The 11,902-nt window shown below is 39.6% G+C and overlaps 1 protein-coding gene across 1 annotated transcript in view; it reads right to left on the bottom strand.

The window, feature by feature from the left end:
- ift140 (intraflagellar transport 140 homolog (Chlamydomonas)) overlaps positions 1-11,223 on the bottom strand; it is a 31,562-nt gene extending 20,339 nt beyond the window's left edge. Inside the window, exons 1-18 of the mRNA XM_084740484.1 lie at positions 11,065-11,223; positions 10,500-10,661; positions 10,153-10,374; positions 9,799-9,920; positions 9,521-9,651; positions 8,812-8,987; positions 8,481-8,572; positions 8,290-8,396; positions 8,053-8,195; positions 7,713-7,916; positions 7,508-7,580; positions 7,270-7,361; positions 6,276-6,403; positions 5,362-5,479; positions 5,094-5,215; positions 4,878-5,013; positions 4,111-4,242; positions 3,140-3,372 (exon numbers count right to left, since the gene is read on the bottom strand). Of these exons, the coding sequence (XP_084596610.1) occupies positions 3,140-3,372; positions 4,111-4,242; positions 4,878-5,013; positions 5,094-5,215; positions 5,362-5,479; positions 6,276-6,403; positions 7,270-7,361; positions 7,508-7,580; positions 7,713-7,916; positions 8,053-8,195; positions 8,290-8,396; positions 8,481-8,572; positions 8,812-8,987; positions 9,521-9,651; positions 9,799-9,920; positions 10,153-10,374; positions 10,500-10,646 (2,378 nt within the window). The 5' untranslated portion in view covers positions 10,647-10,661; positions 11,065-11,223. The remainder of the gene's footprint in view (positions 1-3,139; positions 3,373-4,110; positions 4,243-4,877; positions 5,014-5,093; positions 5,216-5,361; positions 5,480-6,275; positions 6,404-7,269; positions 7,362-7,507; positions 7,581-7,712; positions 7,917-8,052; positions 8,196-8,289; positions 8,397-8,480; positions 8,573-8,811; positions 8,988-9,520; positions 9,652-9,798; positions 9,921-10,152; positions 10,375-10,499; positions 10,662-11,064) is intronic.
- Positions 11,224-11,902: the final 679 nt, after the last annotated feature.

Here is an 11,902-nt window from a genome sequence, read left to right as displayed (position 1 = left end):
GAATGTCTGCTTTGGATAAAGTGAATTATAATTTCCATAACTTTCTTTATGTTATTCAGAACATCTAGGGATGTGACCGAGTAAAGCCCTGTTGATTCACAGAGACTGGGCTGTAAAGCCTCTTCTGATTCCCCAGTATTGTCAGGTTCCATTAGCAGAGCGAGATAGTGGGATTTGTTGTTCACACATAAATGTAGCTCACATACATATCTGTGATTATGGGGAACTGACCCCCTTAAGGGATAGTTTGGGTTCTTTGAAATGGGGTTGTATGAGGTACGACAATAGATTGGGGTCGGCTTGCCCCCAAGCTTGGAGAAGCTGCACTACTGCTCTGCTGTGTACTGCTGTAACCAGGACCAGCAACAAATCATTTTTAGCCATCTAAAAAAAATCAATATCAGTTTAAAGCTATAATATGTAACATATCTGCAATTAAATGTTTAAAAACGTGAGACCTTTGTTATATATTTTGTTGAGCTGTGTTATCCCAAATGTGTCCAGCAATATTCAAACACAGACAAGCTGCTATATTGCTCCTCCAAAGCCACCAGATTCCTTTAGCAAAGGCAGTAATTTTACCTTGCAGAACCCTGGATTTGCTGGTTTGCTGCTGCCTTGATCTTTTAGTTTGTTTCTCTTACTCTGTGACTTTGATGTTTTGAATGGTTAGTTCAGATTTACCTGCGTTACACAACAACACAAACAATCTAACAGAACAAGGCAGCAGTGGACGAGCAACTCTCGCGTTCTGGGAGGTAAAATTACTGTTTTTGCCAAAGGAGTCTGGTGGCTTTGGCGAGAGTTATATCTGACTCATATCACAGTGTTTTCCAATCAGAAAATCCCAAATTGAAAACAAACTAGACTTCTTGGCAAGTTGAGGGAACTATACTATATTTATTATATTTTCAGGACTTTACCTTGGCATCAGTTGAGGAAAATGGCAGCAGACACTGCAATTCATTACATCCACAGATGTGTCATAATATATAATATAAATTTTTGTTGCCCTTTGTTGCTTCATAGTCCCATTTTTTGTGTATCTTGTTCATTGGTAAGGACCACATTAGCAGTTTGAGTCGGCTAAGTAAACCCATTCTTCAGTAGCCCAGACATATTGATAACTAGCCACTAGCGAGTACTATTCACTGTTTTTTTTTAAATGTTGAACTAAAATGAGCAAAGGATCAGGATGTTGTGTAATGTTGTGTTGCTGAAGGCTCTGATTATGGGGATAAAAATTGGTAGGCACAGAGGACACTCCCATGGAATACTTGGGGGCCACTGAGTAACTTTTTGTACCCACAGTCCACAGAGCTATAGTTTAAGTTGAATCCTGGGTTCTCCAGCTGCTTCTTCACACTGTGGGCAGACCGACTCCATCTACTGAAGGTATTACACTGACAATAGATAAGTACTTCATCCAACCCCACTTCAAAAATATGAATTATCCCTTTAAAGTGCGTGCGTGAGATGGGTGTATTGCTTCTAGTGTCTCCATTAGATATTTTATTATTATTATTATATGACCTCTGATACATGACTTGTCTTTTGGATCGCCAGCCAGTCTGACTTAAGTATGAGAAGCTTTGTCATTTCAAAGATCTACACCATGGAGGCAAGTCCCAGTGGATAGAGGTTAGTGTGGAGGAAATGTATATTCCTGTGGGTGGAGATATACGGGAATTGAGCACAATACCGATCTTTAAAAAAAGAAGCCGCAGTAAAAATAGCCATCAATGAATAACTTAGTAAACCTGTCATCATGCCTATTAAATTCCCTGGAATATCCGGCCAGTGAGATATTCTTTTCCCCATTTGTGTAATGTTTGTACGTGCAAGAGCAACACTACCACAAATTCAGGCTGAGTGCTCTCAATCACGTATTCTGCTGAAGATAATATCAGATCTTTGCTGAAATCAGATATATGTTCCTTGAGACACACATACACACATAGAGGAACGGACACGCACATCCTTTTAGTGACCCGATTCAACATTTGCAAGAATGGAAAGGGCACTCCTTTTGGACCAAACTGGCAGGGGTGTGTGCGCCTGTGTCTGTGTGTCTATGTGTGTGAGTCACAGTGTGTTTAGAAAAGTACATCCCCTCAGAACACACCCGCGCACTAACAGAAACAGTCACACATATACACATTGAAAAGTTCCTTCCCCGACAACACAGAAAAAGTCCTTAATCATGTCCTGTGTTTAAAATTCTGTTTCATGTACTACAAATAAAAGTTATGCTCTGGTGGATCTGATTTGATTTCAGCATGACAAACTGCTGAGCTTTGTGTTAGATTTAAAGGAATATTTTGGATTATTTGACATGGAGTTGTGTGATAGTGTATAACATACAGTAGATGCTGGTCAGCACACCCCCAGTTTAGAGAAGCAGAGAGGAGTACCAAGCTAAGCACTGTAAAGATTTTTTTTAACAGCTTAAAATACCTACCTAAAAAGAATCAATATTATTTATTATAAGTGTACGGTATATTTAGAATATTTAAGTCAAATAATACTTTCTCCAGACCAATCAAACTCCACGACTCCATGGTTGTTAACTCACTGACAATGGATGAGTACTTCATACAACCCCACTTCAAATACTCCAAACTATCCCTTTAAAATTTTGCTGGGGCATTAATTTTCACTGACCTGTCATGTGCCTGCTTTGTTCTTAGGAAAAAGATAAAATTTAAATGAAACAATAAAATGGGCAGTGTTTTTAGCCTTGATCACCTGTCAGACTTAAAGAGAGAAGAGCAAACTGAAGGTTACAAAAGAATTGTGATAGTTGTCCTCCATGTTGACCTCAACAGTCAGAGGTGTTGAATGAAATGAGGAGTGAAGAGTGGCAACAATGCCCTATTCTCAAAAGCAATTAGTTACAGCATTCCCACCACAAACTATTGCAGGGAATTCTGAGACGCCTCAAGGTTGTAGCAACAATGCTACCCCTGTGGCCTTTGATTAGCCTTTGATCTAAATCTCCTGCGGAAAGGATGCTGGGAGAAGTGATGACGGCGATCCAACACAGGGATGTGCCCATAGTGGGCGTGCCATCCTGCACGACTCCAATGAGCCAACACATGTACTGACGGTATACACGTTGCACATATTGACGCCTTACCTCTTGATGAGCTTGATAGACTTGAAGGCCTCGTCCATATCGCCGATGGTCAGGTAGAAGCTGAAGTTGAGCATGGCGTCACGAGTGGCTTTCTCGCAGTTCTCCAGGCCCACAAAGTCTCTGAGAGCTCGCCTGGACACCATATGGGGGAACTGGGCAGCCGAGCCCCTTGGTGGCTGCGTCTGGTGTGGAGGTGCTGAAATCTCTGGTAACCCCGGATCTCTCTCACCGGGCTGAGAAGGAGTAGACCAGTAAAATTCAAGCACTTTTCAAGCACTTTTAAAAGATATTTGGTTTACTGGAGTGATTGTGGAGATGAAAGACTAGATTATGTGACAATCAAGTATTTTTCAAGGACTATATTGAAATTCAAACCTTGTCAAAATTAAGTAATTTCAAAGCTTTCAAGACTTTGTACAAACCCTGATGTTGTGAGGATTATTACGAGAAAAGATAATGTAAAGTAACGAATCCTGGGGAAAATATGGGTTTTGGGGAAAGGATAAGATGCAGAGCAAACCAAACAACCACAAAAGCATCACATAACAAATCTATTGATCACGACAAGGTGGATGGGAACTGGACACAATTTGTGAGATCTAGATATTTCAGGGAAGCGCTTGTGCTGCTGACGCTTAACTTTTTGCTTAAACGCAGCACAAGGCATACACGATCACAGTTGGGAGCCAAGAATACTGAAGCCTTCTGAACGGACTGAAGGGGACAGACACTTACTTCTGGCCGAAAGACACCCCCCCTCCGAAACAATAGCTGGGGTGTGTAAGACCAAACAGAGTTTCACATAAGAATAGTGATGGGTTCAAATAAAAACGCAACAATCACGTTTAAGAAAACTGAAGACTTGAAACAGCCTGCCTTCAACGTTCCAGAGAGAAACCCCCACATGCTGAATGAGAAACCCCCTGCTGAAGAGACAACACACAAGCAGAACAGAGTGTTCTCCGTCTCACCTTGCAGCTGAAACAATAGTAGGGCACATCCAGAGCAAGGAGTGCCTGCAGACCTGAAGGTTTGGGGTAGCAGTCCTGTAGGAGGAGCCCATGCTCCTGTGTACAGAAGAGTGTCACCACCGACACGTCCGTCTGAGTAGAAGGAAGGCAGCACACTGTCAAACTATTCAATTTATTTTACATTTATTAAACTCATATCATAAGTTTGGAGTGACGTGGAGTTGTATGACATACTTATTGATAGAGTATTACCTATAATAGATGCTGGTCATTATACCTGACATACTTAGCTTCTGACATGAATGGAAGCTAACTAATGAATTGCTGTGGACAGGGTCAGCAACAAAAGGTATTTTAGCCACTTAAAAAAAGTCCACCTAAAAAAAATCAGTATCAATTTAAGTCTACTCTATATTTAGAATATTTTCACCAGTTAACCTTGCTGTCAGACAGTCTTTTTTGACTGGAAACGGCTATTATATAAGCCAAATATCACTCTCACCAATTCAACAAAACTTCATTGTGAAATCAGTAATTTTACCTTTCAAAACACAGGAGTTGCTGGTCTACCACTGCTTTGATCAGTTAGTTCGTGTGTGTTATTGTGTGACATTTGTCTTTTAAAAGGTTAGTTTGTTTTGCTGCTGACCCTGTCCACACCTTCTATGGTGGTACTCCTCACTGCTTCTTCAAACTAGAGGCATGTCGACCACCATCTACAACCCCCCTTAAAAATGTGACCTATCCCTTTAAGGAGCAGTCTTTACCGTATCTAAGAAAGTAGTTGATGAGGATTCAGAGCTGATCGGAACAGTCTCGCAAACAAAAAGACGAGGTTCACTTTCATCCCAGAAGTGAGATACAGGGCAACGGCCACTGAACTCTGTCCCCTGAAACTGCTGCCTGAAACACAGAGCAGACATGCATAGTAAAACCTCTACATGGACAGAATCCAGAAATACAGCTAAAGCAAAGTCAGTTACCTTTCACTTTCTTCTGGCTGTGAGATACCGCTGGACGGTCTGCCAATGAAGAAGTCAAAGTGTGTCACAGTGTCCATCTCAACGTCATAAAAGTACACTTTGTGATCAGGTCGTCCATTAACCTGAAAGGAAGAGTTACACGCAGAGAAATATTCACATTTTAAGATACTGAAAATAAGCATAAAATACTTGTGGCTTCTATAATAATACTAGAATCAGCTCTCAAAAACATTTTTTCAGAAAGGAGAGGTGTATGTTATCCATTCACCTGAGTGATGAGGATGCTGACTTGGCTGCCATTGGCGTTACATTTGACTGAACTCAGGGCTCCCAGATTGGCAATCTGCTCAGTCAGGTTCTTAGCACTACAGTGAGCTTTGGCATCTCTATAGAAACATATAGTAAGACTGCCATTGTTAGACAAAGAAGTGCTTTTATCAAAGAAATTGTTACAACATGTGGAAATTTGCTGGCACTACTTTTACTATTTTTTCAGCTAAAGGAAGTAATACAAACATTTACATTAAGATCATACCATTGTTGTGTTTTGCTTATGTAAAAAAGTCTATTTTGCTTAAATAGAGATATATTTACAAAATATTTTAAAGCAGCTATAATGTTTATTCTAATAAAACTAGTGTATCAACTGATGGCGATACTAAATCTGGAGCTCCCCTCAGCTTTACAGAACTTTATAGTGATTTTCAGCTCATTATTTATCTGTGTGAACACAAGTTCACTGCTGTGGTTCACTCTCAGTGCTCTCATAATGTGGTTTTCAGAATAAAAGCTGTAAAAAGTTTAATGCAACTGATTTACCTTAGAAAATTGAGAAATAAATTTGTTTGAGTGAAATTAAATATATAAAATTCCTGCCTGCAGACTTAAGATACTTTTCCCTTTACCAGATTCCATTCAGTAAAGTGTAGTTTTTGTATTTGGTGTCTATACAATTTTGTACCTTCTATGTGTTGATGAAATCCTCACATGTCCACACATTTTTTCAACATGTGTTATAATGTGTGCGTGTGTGTTTTTTTTGTTATGTAAAATGATCATTTTGTGTTTATATAGGAATTTCTGTTTTGATACATTTTGTAACAAACTAATAAAACTGAAAAAAACAATAAAATCAAAGTGTAAACAACAATAATGATAAAGAAGCAAAAAAAAAAATTATACCTTCGGGAGAGGTCAAAGACTCTAATATGTGCTGTGTCTGTGCCAACCACAAGGTAGGACTGACACACACTGAGTAGCACAGGGTTGCCCTCTGCTTTGGAGAAGGTGAGCAGTTGCTTCACAGTGCCCTAAATAAAAAAAAGGGCAAAAGATCGTTCAAGAATCAACCAAATGTATGGTGACAAATATTACTTGTCTGTGTGTTTATGCTCATTTGTAATTAATTCTAACTTAGCAGTGAACTAAAGATTATTTTCGATATTTTTTACAGCTAATCACGTAAATGAGTCGTAAAAATGTGATGTCTTCAACTTGCTTCTCTTCATTTAGTAGCAAATTCTTACATTTAAGAAGCTGTAACCAGAAAATATTTGATTTTTTTCTAATAAAATGAAAAGATTATCAAAATAGTTTGGAACTAATTTTCTAATCCTGGTCCTCAGGCCCACTGCCCTGCATGTGGCTTGATGATGAGCTGATCATTGGAATCAGGTGTGTTGGAGCAGGGAAACATCTAAAACATGCAGGGCAGTGAGCCCTGAGGACCAGGATTGGGAAACGCTGGGCTAATTGATTAACTGAATAATCACTGCAGCTCTAAACCACATCCACTTTGTATTTTGAAAATGCAAAACAAACATTTGTCACATCACTTTGTGTTAAGCTACTACAAGGAACTTTCATACTGTGTTGAAACAAAAGCAGTAACACAAAATATTATGTAAAAAATAAAATTATCTAAATAAAAATCTCTTCCTGCTTCAATTTAGCTGGCTAATGTACTACTCACTGTAACTTTGCCTGGGAAAATGTTAACATTGGCTCGTTTCATCTGATTTCACAGAGTGTGACCCAGTGTCAGGCAACAGCATAACTATACGTTTTTTGTTAACTTATGTAGGTCATGTAGAGGCAGGTTCATAACCAATTTAAAACTCTTAATAGCAGCTTTAAACAAATATTGGATAGTAGGTTTGACAATGGGATAGCAGACCTGTGGCGTGCGAATCTGGACCCTATTAGGTTCTACGGTGTAGAGATTCTCTCCATGTACAGCTACTATGTGGGAGTCACAATGAAATGATCCTGAGAAATCAGCAACAGGAGAGATGGAGAAAGAAAGTTTTAAAAAAATGAAGGAGAAGTTTAAAAATGAAGGGTAGTCAGTGTAGTTTCTGTCAGATCTATAAAAAGCTGTTTTTGCTGTTTGGCCTTTTGCTTAAGTTTTGTACCTGTATTGCGAAGAACTGTCCCTGTAAGCTCATACACAGTGACCTGTTTGCCACTCCAGACTGTCACTGAATCCTGTGGGTATGAAAACACACATCCAGTTAGCATGATATCCATCTAATTTCTTACTTGTCTTCATAGCCAAACCTTTTTCTTAAGTATAGAGAAAAATCAATTGTACACTTTCTATTTCTCAACTTCACTTACCTTGGTAACACACACTCCCTTGATGTGTATGTCAGACTGCAGGGCGAGGTGCACTCCTGTGGCGAACTGAGTGATGCTGAGCTGAGTTGGGGTGAGCTGCACTGCTGCCACCTGCTGACTGAAGTGGGCTGACATCACATGCTCGCACAGGATCAGAACTGTGTTTGAATTATTGGCTGCCAGCAGATTCAGGCTAGAGCCCCACTGAAATAGAGATAAAAGTGAATTTTCCCAGAATACTATACATATACTGATGTTGTTGTTCATAATACAGAATTTTAAATAAATATTTTCCATGTGCTCATATCACATTTTGTACATATGCTGGTCCAGACAGTACCTGTAGCTGAATTACATTTCCCTCGACTTCAATTGGTGTCTGTAGCTTCCACAGAACCTTGGTATCAGCTCTGTTGCTGCCTGACTGCACCACCATCCTCCACATTGCAATGCGCCCATGGCTGGTACCAGCTGCCAAGATTTCTGGGGAGGCCGCAACATTATACAAAGATAATGAGGCTGTGATGTAATGACATTTTATTCTGTTCACATTATGGGACAAATATTTTGCAGTTACCTTTTCCCACACAGTAGGAAACACAGTTGATCATTTCTCCTTTCTCAAAGCCCACCGTCTCATCAAGAGACAAAACATAGTTGTCATCTCGCTCCAGGTCCCACAACCTAAAAAAACATGAAAGGGACCAATATTAAAGTTTAAAATGTGAATGCACAGTGTGTATGTACAGACAGTCAGTGTACACTGACCTGATATCCTGCTCCCCTGCTGCTGTGATAAGGAGGCCGTTCTCTGTCCAGACAATGTCTACATTCTGCCCAGTCTTGCTGCTCAGCTTAACCTATCATGACAAAAACATGTTCACAAACCAAACTGTGTATAAGTTCAAAATGTCCTTAAGATTTGCACTGTAAAAATATAATAATGATAATAATAGCAATACTTTTATAGTACAAGTATTATCTACAGAATGTTATTCTTCTCACTGGAGTCTTTACAATGATCTACTGGTACAAGCATAACCCACTAAATGTGACAAATGATTAAAAAGAAATTGTATCTTTGATGATTTTATTATACCTTCATTAATTCCTGGGCTCCTCCCTCAGGTCCAATAGTGTATTGTGACAACATCAGGGTCTCTGTGATCACAGCAAGTGCTTCTCTTTTCTCAAGGTAGAACAGTTTCTTGATTGCGCCCTCCACACTGAGAAGTGTGCTTGTCTTACAATATTCATCCACACAGTGGACTTTACCTATATACAAGATACATGAGGTTAAGGATTTCAAAAAGTAAGAAGTCTATTCTCTCATAGCAGAACATGATCAGACTGTATAGGTTTGTGATCTTTTTTTAAGCAATTTAAATTTATGGGAAAACTACCTAAGTGGGCTTAATGATTTTCTCTTAAACTTAAAGTGACCTGAATACATCGTAGTATGGATTATTCTTTCAAATCCAAGTCTGGATTAAATAATATTCATTAGACCTGTTAGATTTTATCTCAACTCTCTCTAAAACACCTTTTGGCCAATACTGTTTTAGAAGTACACCCCTCACTCTATTTCTAGCTTCTCAGTGATGGTGAGCAGTGTTACAAGCAAGTAACCTGCATGGTAAGACATACTATCAAGCTACAAAAGTATTTTTATGCAGACTGTGATTTGTCTCAGAGAATAGTCATTGCTAAAATTATTCTGTGGCTCATATGAGTCAATGTGATTTAAGAAAACACAGTCACAGTGGTTCAAAAGCTATACTACACACAACATAAAGGCAAACTCTGACCATCTGCAGTGCTAATGTAGAATGCAAGTCCCTCCTGTGGGCCCATCTTGAGAGGTGCTCCTTTCCAGCTGAACATGTCTAGAGCACTCTCGTCTCCACTCACTGATGCCCGAGCTAGCCTTGCCACATCGCTGTAACATGAGTTAGGTCCAACTATTAGCAACACAGCATTCAGATCAAGAGAACATAGTGATGTCATAATGTCTTTGTTAAATGATTATCTCAATGCCATGGAGTTTAAAAGCAGAATGTCAAAGCACTGCATCCTGTTTACTTACTCCCCAGGTGTGGATGGTTTGAAGACACAGCAAGTTAAAGGTTTGTTGTATTCATGCTTCACAAGATGGTTTCCTTGAAGTCTTCCTCTAGCATCTACCTTCCATACTGCTAACACTCCAGTCTGTCATCAAATAATTACATGACATTTATGTGGTTCAAAAATTCATTAATTTCATGCCTTAATAATCCTACTAGGGCTTGTACAAAATATCCCATACAGGTACTCCAGCCATGCTCCAAGTATTCCCAGAAAAAAATGCATGTTTTTTCACATATGCTATGTTATTAATGCATCAGTTTGTTAACATGTCACACTTATGTGCAACAGTACACAGTTATTGCAACACACTCACCTGATCACCAGTTACCAAGCGGCTGCCAGAGCTACTCCACTCCAGCAGTGCAATGCAGGCTGTGTGTGAGCTAGGAAGGACTGTCTGATCTCCAGAGGGGTGTGTCAGCAGCACCACCTCTCCATTCTCCCAGCCTATTGCCAGCACTGGCTTTGTGGGATGCCAGTGCAGCACCGTGGGCTGGTGAGGACGTTCTAAATGGCAGCTCTCCACATACTCTCCCTGCATATGGACAGAGGTAAAGTATGCAAACTTTATTAAGTCTGCTGCAGTTAGTAATATGCACACACACACTGGCTGTTAATGAATATAACTATGTGTTTTTTTCTTTCTATGTCAGTGTTTACCTGCTGCAGGTAGAGGTCCACATTGCCTCCAGTAGTGGGGCTGCTTGAGGCCACAGCTAGTATAGGAAGAGCCGGGTGCCAGGTGAGCTGAGAGGGCACATCACTGCTTTCAGGGGCCTCAATACGGTGGTCAAAATACACCGCCATGTCCCCAGTGCTCCTCTTTGGACAAAAGAGAAAAAACAGAAGATGTGACCTATGGGAAACCTCCAGTATTACACTAAATATTTCTTGAGCACTTGTATTTGTTCTGCTAGACCATACCCTTTCTAATACCATCCAAAGATTGTAAGAGTATAACGATCATTTGACTTTGCATGTAGCTACTGTTGGTTGAGTTTGCTAGTTGTTTGCTACAATGTATTGCAGACTTTAACTGAGCTATAGAATGACCACAATAGTAAGCGCTATCCGCGTCCATTAACGTTAGTACCGTCAAGTGACTATCGATTAAATTAGCTTTAGCTGCTAACATTAGCTAAGCTAGCCAAAGTTAGCATCCATTGCTGGCCCTCGCTCCTGTAGAACGAAAATAAACGTTCTGTTAAATTGTCATTAGACCAACCTCACTGCCGTTTTCTTCTGGTTAATGCCGACGTCTTTCTTTAATCTCGAAACAACTCAAAACACCGACTATAACTTCCAGTGTTTCTGTGTAGCCCTCTGTGTGATCAAAAAGCGTCTCTCCCAGTTGCCCCTGACAACCTCAAGGGCTGGACAGGAGGAGGAGTTACGGGAAAGTGCGAATTTAGTCGAGTGTTGTCGAAGGATGGTAGAGGGCAAATCCGTATAATCTGATAATATAATATATGCTAATGCTAATGATATTATAATAATCACATCATACGGCGGTGGTAGACGGGAACCCCAGACCCGTGATATAACGAGAGTGATCTTTTAAACCCAAACCATGATCTCTCCCTAACCCTAATCAAATTGTAACCTCAACGTTGACAAAAAATTAATCTGAAGTATTTTGTACGGGGTGCACAATGTAGAAACAAGACACACAAATCTCGCGAGAGTCTAACCAAACAAGCGTTCCCTTGTAGACATGACCGTGTTATTTAATAGCAGTCAAATCTCGCATGCAGTTCCAACGGTTCTTGATAGTTAATTTTTAAGTTTCATTACTGTTAAATCTTCCAGCTCTCCGTTATTCCATACCTTTACCTTGTGCATTACCCTCATTCCCACTGTATCAGTCTTTTTGTTTGCACTTGTTAAAAACACTCATAGACATTACATATACTATATTTTTGTATGTATAGGTGTATGATTACATATTTCTTGAGAACTGAATGTACTTTTCCTTTTTACGTCTTCTTTTAGTGCTACTTTTATATAATTCCATTTTGTTGCCTTTTTTATTTTATTTTTTTAATATTCCATTAAAATCTAAA

This window comes from Lutjanus erythropterus, chromosome 17, assembly GCF_056507025.1.
Source record: "Lutjanus erythropterus isolate fLutEry1 chromosome 17, fLutEry1.hap2, whole genome shotgun sequence".
In the NCBI taxonomy this organism is placed as follows: Eukaryota; Metazoa; Chordata; class Actinopteri; order Lutjaniformes; family Lutjanidae; genus Lutjanus; species Lutjanus erythropterus.
Note: the sequence above shows the minus strand (reverse complement) of the source record. Positions and strands in the feature narration are given on the sequence as shown.